The 22,285-nt window shown below is 46.2% G+C and overlaps 2 protein-coding genes across 2 annotated transcripts in view; both read right to left on the bottom strand.

The window, feature by feature from the left end:
• The window catches only part of oacyl (O-acyltransferase like), a gene marked incomplete at its 3' end in the record, with an annotated part of 10,589 nt that extends 2,817 nt beyond the window's left edge, over positions 1 to 7,772 (bottom strand). Inside the window, exons 1-11 of the mRNA XM_083669956.1 lie at positions 6,430 to 7,772; positions 5,848 to 6,045; positions 5,440 to 5,518; positions 5,030 to 5,165; positions 4,202 to 4,428; positions 3,566 to 3,736; positions 2,900 to 3,002; positions 2,513 to 2,614; positions 1,702 to 1,867; positions 485 to 564; positions 34 to 144 (exon numbers count right to left, since the gene is read on the bottom strand). Coding sequence (XP_083526082.1) covers positions 34 to 144; positions 485 to 564; positions 1,702 to 1,867; positions 2,513 to 2,614; positions 2,900 to 3,002; positions 3,566 to 3,736; positions 4,202 to 4,428; positions 5,030 to 5,165; positions 5,440 to 5,518; positions 5,848 to 6,045; positions 6,430 to 6,630 — 1,574 coding nt within the window. The 5' untranslated portion in view covers positions 6,631 to 7,772. The remainder of the gene's footprint in view (positions 1 to 33; positions 145 to 484; positions 565 to 1,701; positions 1,868 to 2,512; positions 2,615 to 2,899; positions 3,003 to 3,565; positions 3,737 to 4,201; positions 4,429 to 5,029; positions 5,166 to 5,439; positions 5,519 to 5,847; positions 6,046 to 6,429) is intronic.
• Positions 7,773 to 10,549: 2,777 nt separating this feature from the next.
• On the bottom strand, positions 10,550 to 21,493 carry znf532 (zinc finger protein 532). The gene is made up of 9 exons (XM_083670352.1): positions 21,414 to 21,493; positions 15,348 to 17,715; positions 14,742 to 14,923; positions 14,404 to 14,580; positions 13,139 to 13,301; positions 11,967 to 12,257; positions 11,729 to 11,841; positions 11,348 to 11,495; positions 10,550 to 11,225 (listed from the first exon to the last, which is right to left on the bottom strand). Exons 2-9 carry the CDS (start codon positions 17,688 to 17,690, stop codon positions 10,740 to 10,742), a joined length of 3,903 nt encoding a protein of 1,300 aa, XP_083526478.1. The 5' UTR covers positions 17,691 to 17,715; positions 21,414 to 21,493; the 3' UTR covers positions 10,550 to 10,739.
• Positions 21,494 to 22,285: the final 792 nt, after the last annotated feature.

The following is a 22,285-nucleotide window of genomic DNA, read 5'->3' as shown; positions in this document are numbered from 1 at the left end:
TTTGTGACAAAGTCAGCACCAGTCTTGTCTTACAGTGTGGTGGGCTGGTGGACTGGGAGCTGCAGGAAAGCAGTGAGAATAGCACTGGTTAGACTGGACAGACCCAGCAGAGCTGCTGCCACGGCAACCAGAACACCTTTGTTCCTGCCAGACAGAGAGAGGGGGGGGGGGGGAAGGAGAGAGAGAGAGGGGGGGGGGGAGTGAGAGAGAGAGAGAGAGGGGGGGGGGGAGGGGGGGGAGAGAGAGAGGGGGGGGGGAGTGAGAGAGAACCAACATAGTTTAAATGACACTTCTCTGACAAGACATAGAATAATGATACGTATATGATATATAACACATACTTCATGTAGCACAGTATGTGTGTGTCTCTGTGGGAGGATCCCATAACAGAACACACACTAAACTCCCATAACAGAACACACACTAAACTCCCATAACAGAACACACACTAAACTACAGCCCTGTTGCAGTAGCAGTGACTCACAGTCTATAGAGGTAGACCAGCAGAGGGGTCGTGGCGTAGAACTGGAAATCCAGGGAGAGATACCAGGTCCAGGGAGAACACTGTAGAGAGATAGAGGGCACAAATGATCCATGACCACCCAAGGGAATAACATTCCCAATCATGACGGTCACTGACTAACTACTGCGCTGGTCATGACTAACTACTGCGCTGGTCAACCATAACGCAAAGATTGTTCCACCGCTTTGTACAACTAGCATGGCTATTGTTCCAGACAACAAAATGGAATCAGTATAGAACTGATATCTATCATCATGTCACAGGTTGACACACGCTACATGCCATTTCTTTTATTTGTATTTATTTTATTTAACCTTTATTTGACCAGGTTAGTCTCAATGAGATTAACAATCTATTTTACAGGAGACACCTGGCCAAAATAGCAACACTCCAAGTTTCAAAAAGCACTAGAGTTTAAAACATACATTAAAATGTACAAATTGAGCAGCAATAAAGGAGTGGGGGAAAAGAGGTGCAACTCAGGGTCAAAACACTTACACCCCCCACTTCGTCTTCCATCACACTATTTCATCTGAGGACCTTTTGAAGCTCATTCTAAGCTTTATACTCATGTAAAAGGAAGAGCTCTTGTCATTCAATTCTTCCGCCCTTCTCCTGAAGAATGCACCTGCGCACTCACCCTACTGAGGGGACGCACACACACACACTAACCCACACAGTGTTCCTATGCAAATCAGAGACCCTATAAAAACAAAGATATTAATTCCAAAATTACATGAACTATTATCCTTGCATTAGGATGGACTCAATTCAACTTATTGAGTGATTTGTTGATGACATTTTTGCATTTTAGCTCATTTTAAGAGTGTCATGGCAAAGGGTCTGAATGCTTATGTACATGAGGTATTTCTGTATTTCAATTTTAACAAATTTACTGAAATGTCTAAAAACCTGTTTTCGCTTTGTCATTCTGGGGTATTGAGTGTGGATTCTTGTGTCAATTCTTTTAATTTAATCCATTTTAAATTGAGTCTATAACACAACAAAATGTGGAAAAAAGTGAAGAGATGACTATAGATGGAGAGATGGCTATAGATGGAGAGATGACTATAGATGGAGAGATGGCTATAGATGGAGAGATGACTATAGATGGAGAGATGACTATAGATGGAGAGATGGGCCACAACTATAGATGGAGAGATGGTTGAAAGCCTCACTATGTCTGTGATGGTGAAGAGGTTGTTGATCAGCAGCAGGTTGGACCACCAGTACTTCTTACAGTTGATGATCTCGTCCTCGGCGATGAACCAGAACGCCCCCCTCCGGACCACGGAGAAGAGTCCGATGGCCAGGCACACGATGAAGAGGTGCAGGGGCTGGACTCTGGGCGGGGCGGCAGAGAACAGATTCACAGAACACATGGATGTAGAGATGGAACCACAGAGATATCTACAGACTGACAGAGAGACATGGATGTAGAGATGGAACCACAGAGATATCTACAGACGGACAGAGAGACATGGATGTAGAGATGGAACCACAGAGATATCTACAGACTGACAGAGAGACATGGTTGTAGAGATGGAACCACAGAGATATCTACAGACGGACAGAGAGACATGGATGTAGAGATGGAACCACAGAGATATCTACAGACTGACAGAGAGGGCATTCATGTGTCCAACCACTGTTTCATCTGAACATGGAGGTGATGAGGGGAGGCTAACTGTTCTCCTCTTCTCTAGTATAAATCCCTTCTCTCCATTCAATTGAACAAAAATGACACAAGCGAGTTTACAGATGATCTATAATCTGATTTAGTGTTTGGTGTTAGATGTTAGACATGTATGGTGTTAGATGTTAGACACAACCATATTGGTTGTGTTGTATTTATTGTTTATATTGTTTAGTGTTGTTTTTGTTATGAAGCACTTTTGTCTATGTCAATGTAAAAGGTGCTATATGAATAAATGTGATTGATTTGATTGGTTTAGATTTAAATGCTGACGGAGTCATTGATTGATGCACCTTTTAAACCTCTTGAAGAGGAAGCTGGCCACCAGACCTGGGCTCAGTTTATCATCTGCCTTCTGGAGGGAGCCCAGAAGAGACCTGGCACTCAGCAGACCCCTGGCACACACACACACACACGCATGCGCACACGCACACACACGCACGTGCACGCGCACGCACACACGCACACGCACACGCACACACACACACACACACACACACACACACACACACACACACACACACACACACACACACACACACACGAGAGAGAGAGAACGTTAGTTTAGCAAGAAGGAGCATTTCTGTGTGACAATGTCACAATGCTCTTATATGACTTCATAGGTATTTGGAACATATTGCAAAGTGTAATCAATCATAATACAATATGAATGTTCTCACCCTAACAGTAGAAAGGTGTCCACAGCCAGGTACACCGGCCCACTGAAGGCAAACACATACAGAGGGTTCTTCTCCACCGTTTGTTTCCACCGCTTGTCATTATCTGGAATCAAAACATCAGTGCTCTGTACCGTGCTATAAAGGTTTTTTGTATTGCCTGGGGGCCAAGACTTTTTCTGGTCAGGTGGTCCGGAAAAACCCTGGGCTCTTAACGAGAGCGAGTAACAGTGAGCAGGCTATACTGACCTGGGTTGTTCCTACGAGTAACAGTGAGTAGGCTATACTGACCTGGGTTGTTCCTATGAGTAACAGTGAGTAGGCTATACTGACCTGGGTTGTTCCTATGAGTAACAGTGAGTAGGCTATACTGACCTGGGTTGTTCCTATGAGTAACAGTGAGTAGGCTATACTGACCTGGGTTGTTCCCACGAGTAACAGTGAGTAGGCTATACAGACCTAGGTTGTTCCTACGAGTAACAGTGAGTAGGCTATACAGACCTAGGTTGTTCCTACGAGTAACAGTGAGTAGGCTATACAGACCTAGGTTGTTCCTACGAGTAACAGTGAGTAGGCTATACAGACCTAGGTTGTTCCTACGAGTAACAGTGAGTAGGCTATACTGACCTAGGTTGTTCCTACGAGTAACAGTGAGTAGGCTATACAGACCCAGGTTGTTCCAGGCGCTGAGCTGGACGGTATGTCCACATATGATCCAGAGCAGGCTGAGGATCCGGATACCGTTGAGGGAGGAGTGGCCCCCCCCGGCGGTGGCCGTGCTGAGGACCCCCTGGCTGCTGCGCTGCAGAGAGAAAGCCTGCAGACACCAGTACACACAGCCTGACGGGCCACAACAGCCTGGGTTAGGAGGTTCGGAGAGCCCACAGAAAGGCTATGCTAGGACCAGGGGAGGCTAGTGGAGGCAGAAATCGGAGGACAGGCTCATTGTAATGCATGGAACGGAATGAGGAATGTGTTTGATACCATTCCTCATTCCATTCCGTGCATTATATTGAGCCCATCCTCTGATTTCTACCCCCGCCAGCCTCCCCTGGCTAGGACCCACTCTCAGTGATCAAATCATCCTGTACGTAACGTGAGATCACAATATGCAGAGTGAACTACGTTACAAATAAAGCATATACAGTTCCCTCCGTAAACATTGGGACAGTGAAGCATTTCATCTTGATTTGGCGTATAGAGTCAAAAGAAGACAAAACGCTCCACTGTCCCAATACTTCCAGAGGGCACAGTATGTAATGATAACGATGATGTAATAATATGCATATGCACTTCTCCTCTTACTGGGTTCCTCCTCTGAGCCGCTGTTCTCCGTCTCGCTGCCGTCAGCGCGGTTGTTGCTTTCGCCACTAGGGGCACCGTTGGTCACGGTGCCGTACAGGTTGGGACTGGTGTTGAAGGTAGAAGAAGACTCGATCCCAGGGCTGATCTCTCTGCGTTGCTGCCACTTCCCTATGGCGACGAAGAGGGTCGCAGCAAGAGGGACTGCTACCAACGCACAACACACAAACCTGAGGGAGGGAAAGACAGGCTATCGCTACTGACCAGCAGGTGGAGTTCATAGTGCACAGACATATGGGCAAGATTTGTGTACGCTTTTGCAAAACCGGCAACATTTTCACGATGTCAGGTTCACTGAATACAAAAAATAAACTAAACTTCAAAGTTAAGACAAAAGGTTTCATAGGAACATTTCACTACTTATCTCCTTAAAGGAGCTCAACTTTTCTCTGAGGAGTGCACTCTACATCTAGGTACTCTTAGAATGAAGAACCCTTTTATAACTATTTATATGTATATATCCAGAGAGCTTATGTGTATAGCTCGTGTATTTCCAGAGAGCTTATGTGTATAGCTCGTGTATTTCCAGAGAGCTTATGTGTATAGCTCGTGTATTTCCAGAGAGCTTATGTGTATAGCTCGTGTATTTCCAGAGAGCTTATGTGTATAGCTCGTGTATTTCCAGAGAGCTTATGTGTATAGCTTGTATATATCCAGAGAGCTTATGTGTATAGCTTGTATATATCCAGAGAGCTTATTTCTACCCTCTTTGGTGTACCCTTTGTGTCGTGACTCTGCCAAGTGGTAGAGTGGGTACAGGCTGGCACTCACAGGCAGGTGACGGCAGAGAGGTCCGGGGTGGCAGAGTTGGTCAGACAATGGGTCATGAAGATGGCCTGAGTGGACCGGGCCAGCAGGATAGGGGGCAGAGGAGGAATGAGGGACATGGTGCCCTGTTGGAACGTCTCTGAGAAGAACAGAGAACGTCGTCTGTTTGAGTTAATGGAGAGAGGCAGCAGTTCTTCTAGGGACTGGCTTTCAGGTAGAGGGTAGAGGGGGCCTATGTGCAGTTACATTGAACAGGACACGGTGTATGGAGAAGAGAAACAACAACCAGGGGAGGCTGGTGGAGGTAGAAATCGGAGGATAGGCTCATTGTAATGCATGGAATGGAATGAAGGATGGTATCAAACACACACGTTTGATACCATTACTCATTCTGTTCCCTGAAGCCAACTAACCATAAACAACCAGTGTCTCCACCTCCTCTTCCTCACAGGAGTCGGGGACACAGATGCCAACAAAGTACCGGACCGGGTCCTAGGTCAAACAACATCATCATGAAGGAAGGTGAATTCATTGATTGATTGATTCACTGTTTGAAAAGTTACTGCATAGAGAAAACAGCTTTAAGAATGGGATGTGGTTCGCAAGGGAAATGTTCAATTCAGTTTTCACCATTTTAAAAACCTTGTCAAGAGTGCCTGACCGATACTGGATTTGTGGGAGGCGAAACTCACTGCTAAATGATATACACGGCCCTGCGTGAGTAATGGGACTGTGAAGCATTTTTTCTTCTTTTGGCTCTACACTCCAAAAGATTGGATTTGAAACCAAACAATTACTATGAGTAATGTGAATCTCCTTACCTGTTTTAGGAAGACTTGGCAGTATTGCCCTGTGAAGGAAGGGCCTTGGACAGACAGACACTCCTGAAGAGACCCTGGCCTGTTCACGTTCCCCCCTTCCACATCGCTGCCTATCTTCCCAAAGGCATCATACACTGTACACGCGCGCGCGCACACACACACACACACACACACACACACACACACACACACACACACACACACACGAGAGCATGCACACACACACAAATGTTGAAAAACAGTCATATTTTAGAACAGCAACAGTGTTCAGACAATTACAATCAAGCATGTGCCCTCCAAGAAAGCAGCAGTTCTTTGCAGTTCTATGATGCATTTAGGATAGATAGACCCATCTTACAAAAACATGATTTTTAAGAAACAACAGAAACAGTCATTCAATAAGTCTGCTGAAGTTTTGTTTTGGAAATAAAAGGAGGATCTATCATAATATCAAATAAAACATGCCACGTCGGTTCCAACAACCATCTTCAAAGTCACACATCCTAACTTAAGGTCAGTAAATGAATACCACACAAAGACCAACTAGTCTCATCTGTCTTTTGACCACAGCTTCAATTCAACAATGAGAAAACCTTTTTCTTCAGAAAGGAGTCCAGTAGAGTACTTACTTGAAGCAGCGTATTGACGTGGCTGGTCCTGGTTTAGCTCCCAGAGAAATGTCTTGGTGTCCTGCATGCACCTTTCAGACACGTTCACACCATGGGTTACAGCACAACACAGCACTGTCACCCAGTAGACTAGAGACCCCCACATCAGGGCCATCTTGGGGGAGGGAGTGCATCTTTTTGGTGAATTGGAGCCTTAAATAACACAAGTGAGGAGACACACCTGATTATCACGGCAGCGGTGACTTCCGGCCCGTCAATCTGGCTCGACAAATCACCGTGATAATTGTAGCTTCGCACACAGTCTTGAATGTCCAGGACGCCGCTGGACGCCTGCTGCTGAATGAATGGGCTTGGGTTTCAATTAGGAGCCACTCAACCAACAACTGTCCTCTGTCATTCAAACGTATTTACCTACAAGACTCTCAGTGAGGTGTTTCATATTCAGAGTGCCACTTATTTGTCGGACGCCGTTCTTGTTGTCAGGTGATATTTTTGACAGCCCATGAAGAGTATTTATTTAAAAGGAAAGGTGTGTTTGTGTGGATTGAAGGTCAACGATGAGTCTTCACATGGATGTCACTGGCAGTGGAACTGTTTCTCTTACATCAGAACACATGTGTTGCTGTGCACATGATCACCCCCCTCCCCGGATAGAATTAACATGTCCAAACGCTGATTGACTGATTGAGAGCCTTGAAGAAAAGGTATACCTTGTTACAGTCCATCATGCTACACAGAGCTCACTCACATTTAGATAAGGCTGGCAGCACTGTGAGGGTGATGATGTTCTTTGACTTCTCCAGTGCATTTAACACCATACAGCCCTTACTACTTGCGGATAAGCTGCTGAGGATGCAGGTGGACTCCCCCATTGGTTCCTGGATTACGAACTACCTGACCAACAGGCCACAGTTTGTACGGCTGCAGGGATCTGTGTCGGACTGGGATGGTGAGCAGCACTGGCGCCTCCCAGGGGACAGTTCTGTCTCCCTTCCTCTTCCTCTTCCTCTTCTTCTTCCACATCAACAAGACAAAGTAGATGGTGGTGGACCTTAGGAGGACTAGGGTCCCCCTGTCTCCTGTTTCCATCCAGGGAGAGGACGTGGAGGTGGTCCAGAGCTACAAGTACCTGGAAAATAAACTTGAACACAAGAGGGGCCAGAGCCGGCTTTATCTCCTGAGGAGGCTCAGGTCCTTTGGCGTGTGCAGGACTCTGCTGAACATGTTCTACCAGTCAGTGGTGGCCAGCGCAGTGCTGTACGCGGTGGTATGCTGGGGGGGCAGCATCAAGGAAGGTGACACCAAGAGGCTGAACAAGCTTATTAGGAAAGCTGGTTCTGTCCCAGAGTCAGACTGGGGGATGTTAAATCATACTGGACTGTTCTTACTGTATAGAATGTTTCAGGTGTCTATTTTATTCTTTTATTCTATTGTCACTTTATTTTGTTGTTGTTTGTGATGTGAGCTGCTGTGACACCTTAATTTTCCCCTCGGGGATCAATAAAGTACCTTAAGTAACCCTATCTAATCATCATAATCAGCCCCCAACAGTTCAGATGAGGGTGGGTGTGACTGAAGCCGTGACTGAACATGGTAGGCATGTACACTACATCTTAATACTAGCCTAGCACTTATACACTTGCTGAAACAAGCCAAGGACTTGGTGATTATCTGAGTACTTGGACTGGATCTGTTGGGCTGGAACAAAACAGTACGGAACCCCTTGGGTCACTAGGACAACCACGATGACGAATACTGGGTAACACCTTATATGGACACTCCATCTGTAGATGCTCTACAGACTACAGCATCCATATGGGGACTATCCAGACTACAGCATCCATATGGGGACTATCCAAATAAAATGTTACTGAATACTGAAGAGAGACATCAACCCAAACCTTCTAAATGTGTTTTAGGATATTGTGACATCACAATATCTTCAAAAACGCTTTTTCCAAATTGAGCTACTGTTTATATCATGTGCTGTATACTGCATGTGTGCCTTTGAGAGTCAACGGAAGAAGACGTGGTGATATTTCCATCGGAGGAACTGATGTCTCATGTGCAGTCGACATCAGATCACACCTTAGGCAGGTTTCATCATTTATTGACACCGATAACCGCTTACACACAAACGTGACATGTCTAACAAACAGCAGCAAGACACATTCTAAGAAACCGGTAACGACCAGAAAGAGCTTCTCTCATGCAGTTACAGATCGTCTGAACAAATATAGTCATATTTAAGTAACTTTCAAAACAATGCATCCTTTTATGAAATACAAAAAAAACCAAGGATAAAGAAAACATGGAAATTTAAAAAAAATATTCTGCTGATTGTTTTGCTTGTACAAACAATTGTATGTTTTGATGTTTCTTATGAAATGTTAAACGTAGCTTGAAATGTTAAGACACTGTTATGTTTCACATTGACATTCACATTCTTAAATCAGAAGGCAAGTCTTTCTTCAGTTGGGTTTGTTTTGTTTCCTATGAGGACCAATGAGAATCTCTCAAGGAGCTTAACTGGTGATTGGCTAAGATGCAAAATAACAAGGAACGATGGGGGTGTGGAATTATGATAAGTACTACACTGGTTTGGGGATTTTATGAAATAATGCTCCCACCTCATGGGTTAGTCAGCCACCACAACAACACCTAAACAAAATGGGGATAAACAACCAATAGGCAACCGCATTGGCACTTAAGACTGACCCATTTTCCACGTTTTCAGGATATTCATAAAACGTATTAAAAGAACAACCAAAGTTAAGCTTTTTTTTTTTTTTTTTTCAGATAGTCCAATAAAAAGGCTGATCAAAAAGAAAAAAAAGAAGAAAAAAAAAGGGGCAAAAGCTTCCATAACTCATGCAAGGAGAGACACGTACCATAACTCAAATATGATCAACTGAGCTGCCAGAGAAGAAAGAAACCCTAACCCAACATTCTGAGACTTTAACAAACCAACCCACCATCTCCAGCCTCCAACATACAATACAACAAAAGAAAAGCACTAATTGGCCCATAGTCTGTACTACAAATAGTGGGACACTCATAACAATGTACTTCTCCTCTAGGTGTTTTCCAAATCATTTTCTATGGCTAAACATTTTTTTTTTCAGAAACATGTCACAACCAAATGGAACTTAAGTAGATATTGTAGCCTGAAATGGATGGTTTCCGACTTTAAAAGGCCCACGCCAGCACAGTTTTGCTTCCTGGCTTTTCTCAAAGAGCAAAAGAGTTCATTCACAGAGCTATTAGGGAAAGAGACGCCAGACATCGCTAGGAGGAATTCTCAATCAAATGTGTTGAAAGGTTGTTTGACTCGGTCGCAAAAGACCAGATGGAGAGGGTTCAGAGAGTTATATTAGACTCTGGGTGCTAACTTTACAAACAGGCTAGCCATGTCACAGTTCAGAGCTCTGTAGCTGTGTGAAATGTCATGTCACAGCACGTAGGAGACTGCTTCAGAAGGAGCTAAGAAAATAGAATGTACCGCCCAAAATATACATACTTTGATCTAAACTGCAGTTTTCTGAATTTAATCGTTGTGCAATATCATTGTGCAGCACCAGGATGTCATATATCAGCTAAAAAACGTCAGAAATGACAAATATGGGCCTTTAAGCACCTTCCTGTTTAAACCACAATCCGGAATTTGGAAAGCCATTTTTATGTTATTTAAAAGTGGACCAGAGACCAGCCACTCGGGTGTATTCTGGACTGATTGTCCCGATATGAAGTGAAGATGACAAAGTCATGCAGAGATATAAAGTGTTTCTTCTGACATTCCTTGGACATTAGCAGCATAGAAACACAACACTGCTAACAGTTGAGCATTAATCCCATAAACTTTACATTTATACAATATCTAACACTTTTTCCATACGAGTGAGAGGACAGCAATGAAAACTTTTCAAAATAAAAATTCTCATATAAAAAGATCTATGTCGTAAAGTGTACAAAATGTTATCTCTAGATTGATTTAAATACACATAAATTGACTTTGAATATATTACATATGTTTTTAACACATTATACATTTGTTTATACATACATATTTAGTATATTGTTATATAGTATATAACATATATTTGTCATCATGTGGGTAGAGGAGTCGAGGGGGGAATCGAGAGTGAAATGTCTTCATTGTACTTTCGTGTTCACAACACAAGTCTGTAAAACAGTCAGAAAGGGTTGGATGGAGTAGTAGTTCTACTACAGTACAACAGGATTACTCCGGGCAGACTCGGCCCCTCACTTCTCTGTGGCGCTAGCTCTCTTGGACTTGATGAAGGCCATGCCGTGTGTCCTCATGTGTGTGTTTAAGCTCCCCTCCGTCTCAAAAGTCTTCCCGCACACTTTGCATTTGGTCTCCGGCGTCCCGTCGCTGTGGCCGCCCTCCGGGTCCAGCTGGTTCTCCCGCTGGCTCTCGTCGGCCGCGCCGTGGCGGCGGGCCAGGCCCTGCGGCTCCCTCAGCCTGTGGACGATGAAGAGGTGGCGGGCCAGGGAGTGGTGTGACGTGTAGCAGAGGCCGCACTCGCGGCACTGGAAAGACGAGCCGTCGGACTTGTGCTGGGGGATGTGGTCGTGGAACGTGACGATGTCCTCGGTGGTGAAGCTGCACACAGCGCACTTGTGCACTTTGAACACGTTCACCTTGAGCTTCTTCAGGGGCTGCGAGCCGGAGGAGGCCCTGGAGCGAGGCGCCTCCTCCTCCTGCTTCCGCTTTGGGCTGGGGGCCTGAAAGTAGGGGACAGACATGAGACACAAGTATCAGAGTGGAACATCCTCACCTTGTAATACTGTGAAAGTGTGTGTGTGTGTGTGTGTGGGGGGGGGGGGGGGGGGGTAAATTACTGTACCTGTGAGATTTCCTTATTAGGAGAGTCCCTCTTGCTGGCTGGGTCTGATGCTACCTTCCCCTCTAGGTCTTTAATACCATGCATGAGCTGAATGTGTTTGTCCAGCATCAGACGCTTGGTGAAAGTGCGATTGGGGTCCGGACAGTGTCTGTGAAAATCATACAAAAGAGAGAGAGAGAGATAGAGAGAGAGATAGAAAGAAAGAAAGAAAGAAAGAAAGAAAGAAAGAAGAGATTTTTCAAACTGTTCCTAAAACATACACATTTACTGTTGAGTAAAATCTGTGTGTAGATTTGTTATAGTGACATCGACCACATGCATTTAGCCCTCAGGGTATTAGTGCCAGTCCTCAGTCCTCAGTCCTCAGTACTCAGTACTCACGGGCAGGAGTAGACCTTGCGTAGCCCCTTGTGCTTGATCCGGTTGTGTCTACACAAACTGTGGGAGGAGCTGAAGGACTTGTCACACTGACGACATGGGTGCTTCTTCAGCTGCTGCATTCACAGACGGAGAACACAAGCGACATGGTTTCATTTCTTAGGACATGTATGACAGGATCTCAAGACTGTAGGGCTACCTTTCTTAAAAGCCTTCATTACAGGCACGGATGACCTCTGACCTTGCCATGTTCCCGCCTGACGTGGGCCACGAACACCTCCCTCTGGGTGAACAGACGATCACAGTCTCCACATGTCCATCCCGGGGCGGGGGGCTTCTTGGGCGCTGGGATGGCGTTGACCTTCTTGAGGGGCGAGGGAGGCTTCTTGTCCCCCCGGTCCAGGCCGTTGGGAGTCGGACCATCCTTGGTGTTGGGGCTGGTGGACATGGGGTTGGTGGGCTTGGTGCTGAGGGGCAGGTTGATGCCCAGGTTCGGGGGACCCTCGATGGTCTTCAGGGTGCCGTGCATCGCCTGCAGAGAGATGAGGGAAGAGAGAGCAGTGCTGAGTAACTATAACTGTCTTTATGAAAAAACTGTTCAAATAAATAGTTGATCTAGTGAGAGGACAACATAAAATGAAAATTCTCATATAAAAAGATCTGTCGTAAAGTGTACAAAATGTTATCTCTAGACTGATTTCAATACACGTAAATTGACTTTGAATATATTACATTTTTTTTTTAACACATTATATTATTTGTTTATACATACATATTTAGTATACATATATTATAATGTGGGTAGAAGAGTCGAGGGGAATAGAGAGTGAAATGTCTTTATTTTACTTTCTGTTCACAACACAAGTTTGTAAAACAGTCAGAACACAAATTTGTAATAAATAAATAGTTGATCTACTAGCCCCATGCCCTTGCCTCTTCTGGGGGGGGATAATATGAATAGTCACAGGTACTAATTCTAACTTTACCATGAGGGTGATACTTCAAATGATCATTCATTAATCATTATCATCATTATTAATTAATCTACAGTTAATTAAAATAACACAAAATTACACCTATAATTATATCAAACTAGCCTACATTCAAACAGAAGTGCCCATTACGAAGAAGCAGTCACATAAGCCTGTGACTGATCGGTTTCGTAAGCTTCGGCAGCACTAACTGCCAAAGAATTCCGGAACATTCCGGTGGTTTATATGGTGTTTACCTAGCAACAATACTTTGATTGGCCACAAAATGAAGCATCATAATTTCTGAATTTCTGGTGAATAAAGTCACCCTTGGCATTCAATTTGGGGAGAGTTGACAATGTTAAGAACTCTAGAATGACAATTTTCACCCTTGGCCCTAAATGAGTTAAGACCAACCGGAATAGAGGCAACGCAGCCATACCTTAATGTGGTCCAACATGAGCTGTTTCTGGGCATAGTGCATGGAGCAGTCAGGGCATTTGAAGACAGACACCTTCTGATTGGCTATGTGTTGGTCGAAGTGGGAGTAGAGCAGTGTCTGCTGGGTAAATACTGTATCACACATGGAGCACTTGTAGATCAACCTGAAAGACAGCGAGTGACAAGAAAAAAAAACACACTTTATACAGAAAAGAAACACAATGTATGTTATCTAATTCGCTCGTTTACAGAACTGCACAGAATATTGTTTGACTATACTATAATGTCTGTTCTTAATACACTTCCAAACGTTCATGCCATGTTAATGGGGGACGTCACTGACACAATCAGTCACTCAGAAAGGTCGCAGGGCCACGCCACACCTGCTCCAGGGCAGGGAAATTCATTAGTGTTTGTTGATAGACAAGACAGGAGTCAGCTAAAGGTCACCATGGGGAAAACACTCAGTCGAAAAGCTACCATGTCTAACGCTGTTAACACCAAGCCGTTGAAAATGGCCCATGAATAAGGTTCAAGCTAAAAGGAATTAGACATGGATATCGGGTATCTTGGCCTTGTTAAAGCTGCATTTGTTTCATTTTTAAAAAGTACGCAGTGTGTTTGTATCTCCAAAAAACAGTCTGGAATTAAATCTGCTGATGTCTTCAGCATTATTGGATGAAACACTTTCTAAAGATAATTAGAGGGTGTAAAACATTATACTAGAACACAAAATGAGAGTGATTAGTGTTTCTTCATTGACTCATCCGGAACAACAACAACAACCATTACTGATATCCATATACACTCACCGGCCACTTTATTAGGTACACCTGTTCAACTGCTCGGTAACACAAATATCTAATCAGCCAATCACATGGCAGCAACTCAATGCATTTAGGCATGTAGACATGGTCAAGACGACCTGCTGAAGTTCAAACCGAGCATCAGAATGGGGAAGAAAGGTGATTTAAGTGACTTTGAACGTGGCATGGTTGTTGGTGCCAGACGGGCCGGTCTGAGTATTTCAGAAACTGCTGATCTACTGGGATTTTCACGCACAACCATCTCTAGGGTTTACAGAGACTGGTCCGAAAAAGAGAAAATATCCAGTGAGCGGCAGTTCTCTGGGCGAAAATGCCTTGTTGATGCCAGAGGTCAGAGGAAGGCTACAAAAGGGGGTCCAACCCAGTACTAGCAAGGTGTACCTAATAAAGTGGCCGGTAAGTGTATTTCACCTGTGAGGCAGAATATGTCGAGACTTACTTGGGCTCTCCGATCTTGACCCCAGGGTGCTGGTTGTAGGCATGGGAGTGGGTGCCAGGGGCAGACTTGAAGGCCATGGGGCAGATAGGGCATTTATAGAAGATCTCACAGTGAGTGGTCTGGATGTGAGACTTGAGAGCAGCGACGTCAGAGTAGATCACACTACAGTGCACGCAGCTGGAGGGGAGGGAGAGAAAAGAAACAGACCCTTTTAACGCAACACTCGTGGTGATTTTTCATACTCGAGTCAAGGCAGAAATGACAGTGTAATGGCTGCTATTAGCAATGATTGAGGAAGTGGCACTTAAACAGCAGGCGCTAATGTCAGGCAGACTGACCGGTAGCCCACTCTGCGGGTGTAGTGCAGGCAGTTCTTGGTGACATGGGACTGGAAATGGACAGAGCGACATATCGCTCCACATTCTGGACAGATGTAAGGAGACTTGTGCTGATGGATCCGTTGATGCGAGACAAAACTGCACTGGTTAGGAAGCAGCATTTGGCAGATGGTGCAGGTCTTCTGTGAGGGAAACAAGAGAGGAAATCTAAACACTGTTACTGTTCTCTGTCTGAGGACAGGAATCTCTGACAGTTGACAGCAATAGGGAGTTTCAAGTAAATAAACCACTTTGCATTATCAACGTTACTAAAGCTGGGGTGATATGAAAAATTTTAATTAAGAAGCATTAATGTGGAGTTATGAGTTGACAGGAAGTGTTGTTGATGACACCAGCGAGGGACATGCCCATGGAAATGGAAACACAAACGCACACACCCGCTGAACTTCATTCAACAAGGTGTTATTAGAGCAAAGGCTCTTTAACATCCACAAATAAAAGCACACACACACACACACACGCAGACACACACAGACACACACAGACACACACAGACACACAGACACACAGACAGACAAACACACACACAGACACACACACACACACCTGTCCGCTGGACTCTAGTGCCTGCTGATAGTGCATTGCTAGGGAGGCCTCGTCCTGGAACATCTCACTGCACTCCAAGCACTTGAGGTTGCTTCTGCAGAGCCTGGACGCGTCCTCATCCAGGGGCATGGCGGCCACCAGCGGGGCGTTGGAGGGGGCAGAGATCACCGCTGCCTGGCTGTTGCCTTTCCCTGCAGGGTGCCCGGACACAGTCCCGTGGGCAGAGGTGGTGGTGTTGGTGGTGGAGGATGGCGGAGGGGAAGTGGTGATCATCTGATCGGCAGGGATGGGCTTCAGGATGAGGTGGGAGCACTGCATGACCACTCCTTTGTCCTTGTGGCCTCTGGCATGGGACAGCAGGCTGCACTTATTGTAGAAGACCAGGTTCTTGGCACAGTGGTTGCACGTGACCTCAATGCGGACGCTGCGGCGGTCGTAGTGCTGGGTGAGGCTCTTCTCCAGGGCGAAGGAGTCCCCGCACTCCAGGCACTTGTAGCCACGGGAAGGGAGGGAAATGCAGGCAGAGGAGGGTGGACTGAGGTTGGGCACGTACACAGGGACAGGGTTGATGCTGCTCAGGACCTTGTTGAAGGCCTCCACCACGGAGCTCTGCGAACTGGCCAACACCTGCACCCTGGAGACCTTCTTGGGGGCTTGGGCGGTCAGCATAGCCTGCTTGAGGGGCTGCTGCTGGGCCTTGGAGAGCACCTGGTGCAGCTCCGATGCTGTGGTGCCCTGAGGGAGGAGGCTCAGGTTGGTGAGGTGGACGGTCTTTGGCACGAGTTTGGCGTTGGCTAAGCTAGAGGCGGGCACCATGATGGTCTGCTGCTGGATGGCATTGGCGGCTTTGAGGATGGCACTGCTGGCACTCTGCATGGAGGTGGCCGGGATGACCGTGGCCTTGACAGTGGTGTTGTTGGACAGTTTCAGGTTGATCACCTGGGAGCCCGCCGTCTTGACCGCTGACACGGGCAGGAAGGCGGTGGCCACAGGCTTGATGGTCATCTGCTTTGTGATCTCCATGGCCGATGACCCTCCTGAGGTGGCCACCACCGTGGTGGGCAAAGAGGGCCGTGTCAAAGATGAAAACACAGCGTTGGAAGTAGGGGAGGACAAGAGAGTGGAGACCATGATGGAGGTCGAGTCCCCTCTCTTAAGGCCTTCGGGGTCAAACTCGGGCAGCACCCTGGTGACGGTGCGTTTGATCTGACCTGAGGAGGTCTTGATGGTTTTGATTCGTACTTTGGGGATGACCGGTGTGGAGCCTGTGGGGGAGGAGGGCGAGTCTTTGCCACTGCCCTCACTGGTGACACTGCAGGGGCTCTCTGGCTGCTTGGACAGCAGCCTCTTGGCCACATCTAGGGCTGACTCCTGCTCCGGGGGCTTCTCTGGCACTCTGGGGCTCTCTCTGGCTTCCTTGGGTGATTCTCTCTGGGTAGCGGGTGATTCTCTGTGAGGAGTGATCGATTCTCTCTGGGTAGTGAGCAACTCCGAGACTACAGAATCGGCTGTGGCTTTCTTGGCACTGAGGGCTGCTATAGCAGCAATACAGGAGGAGAGCTTGGCAGACGACTTGGCCTTGGCCTGGGACAGACTGGACACTGACGATCCTGAGGGATCCCCTGCCTCCTTCCCCTCCTTGGGCTTGGGGGCCATCTCTTTGGCTTGATCGTCAAGTTTCCTTGGTTTAGGAGAGTCATAGAGGTTTGGGCTACCCAAAGTACCATTGTTGTTTTTGTCAGTCTTTGATTTTTCCAGGTCTCCATTGGTCCCAGGCTTGGTCATGTTGTCTGAGTCTATGGATAGAGCTTTCGGGGTCTGCTCCTCTCTCTTGCTGCAAAGCCCTGTAAGGGGGTTTGGGTTTGGTCTAAAACACGGCAGACTGTTCTGTTTATCCAAAGGGTCATCCACCTCAATCTTGTCGTCATCATCAAACTCCTCAGCGCTGGAGATGGGACTGAACTGGTTGAAGGTTGAAGAGTTGCCTCCTGCCTGTCCATGGCCCTCCTCTCTGTGGGTCTTCGCTCTGTTCTTACCGTACCGGTTGTTAGACGACAAAGCCAGGAAGCCGTTGTGAAGCCCGTTGCCCATGGCTGGATGGACCTCCTTCTCTGGGAGCAAGTGGTCGCTGGCGTCCATGCTGCGGACGTTCTTGACGATGACACTGACGCCCACGTCTGGTGCCGAGGGGTTGTGGGCCTCCTCCTCCTGGGGCTCACTTGATTTGAGCTGGCTCTCGTGCTCATCATGGCCCGACTCAATGGCCGCCTTGGGGTCCACCATATCGGGGATGTCAAAGGCCGCCAGCAGGTCGTCAAAGTCGGGGGTCTTCATATCTCCCATGTTTGTGGTGTGATGATGCAATAACCTAGGAGAGATGTGAGGAATAAAACAATTTAGTGCACAAACTCTGCACAGTCATTCTCTCAGCAAAGTAAAGCAGATTACATTGTTTCAACAGACACAGGAAAATATCTGATATCCCGATCAACCTAGTTTCCATATTCGGGAATCTAGTTACCTAGCAGGTAGCTAACATCTATCAAGGGGATAGAGAACTGGATATTACTATTGGTCTTGTCTTTCAATCTTTCCTCAAAACTGGACAAGCTGATTCTTGGATTCTTGGATATGCCAACAGCAAACATTGTAGAAAAACTAGACCTCAGATCAATCAATCTCTCTTCTAAAAACCTCTCTCATCCTTTGAGGATATTTGAATCTGGAATAGCCTTTAAAGGCTGTAGTAACTGAAAGTAATGCACTATTACTGATCTCCAGAAGGGAATTTTGATTGCAGCATCCAATACATAACATGGTACATACAGCAGGAAAGACATCAATCAACCAACATGCAACACTGTCATAACACAACACACACACTGTTACTACACAATCTGTTACTACAATGAAAACTAAAAAAAAAAAACACTCAAAACCATTCCATCTTAATTTAATTCTGCTGAAAAATTAGCAGAAGTGCCCTTTAGTATTGAGCAATAGGCAGTTTTTTCTTCTATCCAAAACAACCTCCAGATTGTTTATGAGCCTGTTTATGATTTAGTTAATTCTGTTGGCATCCTCACTAAAGCAAGAATGCTCATTTAATCTGAGTCACCGCCCCCCTACAGCTGTAATACCATTTGCAACCACACAATGTGCTACTGTACCTATTTTACAGGGAGAGACTCGACAACCATGCATTATTCACCGCAATCTCGTGGTTTATGACTCAGACATGGTACATTAGTAACAAGCAAATAAACAAAGTATTACTGTTGACCCCCTGTCCTCAATATCAGTCATAACAAAATGGTTATAATGTTCACATATCTGTAGCGAGTGCTTGTGTTCTGTTGTTGAGTTCTGTTGTTAGACAAACTGATAGGGATTTATGATGCATCCGTTCTCTGGCAGACTCAGGAATTCACAATACCACATCCTGTTTTAGAGCAGCTCTCTTGAGTGTGAAAATAAGAACTTTCACTATGCTCAACCCCCACCCCCCTCTCGGGCGACTTAATCAAACCCTCTCAGTGAGGAACAAAAGAGAACCATGGGCAGGCCTACTCCAGACGGGGGACATTCAATCAGGCCAGGGCACTTAAAAAAACTAATTTCCTACTCCATTCACTCCAATGTCCTTTAGGAGTTAAATCACTTCATCCCCAAACAACTAACTATTTGACAAGAGAGACCATGCATAGCTTATGCATCTGAGGTAAATGTGACATGACACATATAGTACAGTTCATGTATATGCTGTAAAATGAGCTACTTTATGAATGGGATGGCTGGATATGGTGCATTGGCTATTACTGTTTACCTCGGAATAGAACATCAATAGGTCCAAAGGCTTCCTGAAAACATGAGTATTTCATACTGTGATACATATATATTTATATGTATCATGTTTATGCCAAACAATCAAATGCCTTAGAGCAGTTTAGGGGTGGATGGTTCAATGAGGTGATACATCTGAAACACTGAATGTTTATTGCTTCCAATATTGCTTCTGAAACAAGCCTGGTTATTGCAGTCAGAGGAAGTATCCTCATGGGAGACGTGATGGAGGAAGACAAAAGACACAGCTATGCACAGCTATGGGGCGGCGCGGCTGCACGTAGGCACGGCTCCCTCATCAAAATGGATGACAGATCTGTTTGCAGCCCCAGATCCATTTCAGCTATTACTGTAGCATCCTCACTCCTCACACAGTGAAACGGCCTCCTCCACTGAACAGAAAAATAAAAATGAGGGGGAAAAGTGAAAGAGATGCAGAGATGTAGAGATGAAGAGAGAGAGAGGGAGAGAGAGGGAGAGAGAGAGAGAGAGAGAGGGGACAGGGGAGAGAAGAAAAAGATGGCTGCAGAGCTGAGGGAAAAAAAAGCTGCAGCAGAGCAGAGAACGGGCCTGGTGCAGAGTAGTTTATGGCCGATGAAAGCAGAACTACCTGACATGGGAAAATTAATGTTTAATGCAGAGACATGAAACCTATGACACACAACTCCCCTCCACAACCACACTTTAATCAACATGCTTCCCCACAAGCCCTTTTCACATGAGGCATTATATAATCACAGTCTACAAAGTGAACACAAAAGCACAGTAGTGGAAACATGCAAATATGCCACTCCTCACCCTCTGCGTCTTTCCAGCCACTAGCAAATAACACCACCTTCCTTCCTGCAACAACACAGTCAGTCAGTCAGTCAGCCACAACAACACCAACCAACCACCCCCCTCGCTTCCTGTAAACAAAAATTCCACTTCCCGACCGGGCAGGGCCCAAAAAGGGGGTCAGGTTACATCCACAGAGATGGTGTGATCCTCCTCAGTCATCCTCTGCCCCACTAGCAGCAGCAGCAGACAGACAATGACCCTGAGAGGCAGGCTCCAGGGCTGCACACGCGTCCCCTTCCCCTGCCCCTTCCCTAGCCCCAGCCCCAGCTCCTGCCCCAGCCCCAGCCCAGCCCTCTCTGCTTGCAGTCTCTGAGCCGCACTCCCCGACCAGACAGCCTGGTGTGCTACCATGCTGCCCGGGACAGAGCCTTCCTGAAGCCTCCTCATCTGTTTTGGCTGCCATCAAGCCGCCATAGAGCTATCTCCCTGTAGCACAGAGACTGCATTGTTCCTGAGCCCTCGCCTGCCTCAAACCGGTTTCAGCCGGTTCCGGTCACCCCACATAAAGCCTTTGCTGCAGTACGGCCACGGACACAGAGTGCCCACTTTTTCAGGCTGCTCACAGAGACTCACTGCACCGTATTAAAGACATAAATAGGTCTTTAATACCGTCTGAATGTGGGAGAAAGATAGTAACAGCTTTAAGGAAATAGCACTCTGGTTAGAAGCACAAGGTCTAAAGAGATCCTTGTCCAAAACTAATCTGGAATCCAGGTCATTAGCCTAGCTATAAAAATAGGCCTCAACAACACAGACCATAACAACTCAGCACTGGAAAAAACCCACACAGCTCTGCAGTTCGACCTTTATCCTGACGAAAACAAAAACAAAGAAGAGGAGACACAGCCCAATAGTAAATAAATATACACACAAAAAAATCCAGAAGGCAATGTGAGACTTGAGAGCAAAATTCCCCGGTCAACCTGCACAAATGCTCACTGCAAATGGGGAGAAGATACAGTCATGATGAGTAGAAATAAACCTGGTCTATACCTGGCCTTTTTTCCCCCTGCATGAGCCACAGTGCTCTACCCCTGTCTGCTGAGCTGAGCTGGGTCTCTCTCTGGAAGCCTGTCCTCTTCTCTATTCCATACCCATGGTGCTTAATGTCTCTCCAAGAAAAGGCTGATCTTTATCAATTAATATCAGCTGCTTTCCCTTAATCCCTCCAGGCCCAGGCGACAGAGCATCCCGTCTGTGGTACGGCAGATGAGAAAGAAAACAAAAGGGCCATGACCCCCCACATGCACGCGCACGCACGCGCGCACACGCACACACACACACACACACACACACACACACACACACACACACACACACACACGACACGAATACAGTACAAACACACACACAAAGACTGGGGAAAAGGAGATTGTGCCATACCCTCGTCTGATTTTCCACTATGAGAAATCTTCTTTGAGAGGCCTCATGTACACAGGACCAACCCAGCCCCCATTCCTGCCCCCTCTGGCTCCTGCTCTGTGGGTCAGCCTCGTCTCTCCAGATGCCGCGGTGCATGGAAAAAGGGGGCAGTGTTCGACAACCGAATCAGGCCTTTTGTCTATGCATGTGCAGGGGGGTGAAGTGACTCTCCTGGCTCTGGTACGAGAGCAGCTGGTGCAGGAAAAAAGCAAGTGAGAGAAAGGGGGGAGAAAAAAAGACGGAAATTTGAGAAGAAGAGAGGACATAAATAGGTACCTTAATGTCTTGTATGATGCCGAGGCCTTCACCACATGCGTATACACATGATATGATCAGGGAATGGTAAATGTTGTCATGTATCATCAAACATGGAGGAGGCTAGTCCTTTTTAAGATAAGTCTTTTACTCAATAAATTGACTCTGCTCTTGGTCTGACATATCAGGTATACACACTTCATCTACTGTATGTTATTTATAAACATCCTGGAATTAATGAAGCTCCATTTCAATAAGTGAGGCCTGTCACAAAAGCCAAATGAGCCACAACTACATTACCAACACTGTGCAGGCTACACAGTAGCATTCACATTTTGTCCAGGGTCCCCCCCAAAAACATCCAGATTGGGTTAAAAAAACACAAAAAACCCCACTACAACCACAGTCTAGCCATGAATTTCTAATCAACTCCCATGACATCATGCCAATGCAGAGCTAAACCAAATGATAACAGAGGCAAGAACTGTGGTTAGGGCCATGACATTCAATCCTGAGATTATCACAAGGCCCAAACAAGACTCCAGATTCAGACAATGCATCAATCATCACATTGTTAC

The sequence above is a fragment of the Argentina silus genome, assembly GCF_951799395.1.
Source record: "Argentina silus genome assembly, chromosome: 5".
NCBI classification, from domain to species: domain Eukaryota; kingdom Metazoa; phylum Chordata; class Actinopteri; order Argentiniformes; family Argentinidae; genus Argentina; species Argentina silus.
This window is presented reverse-complemented; position numbering and strand designations above follow the sequence as displayed.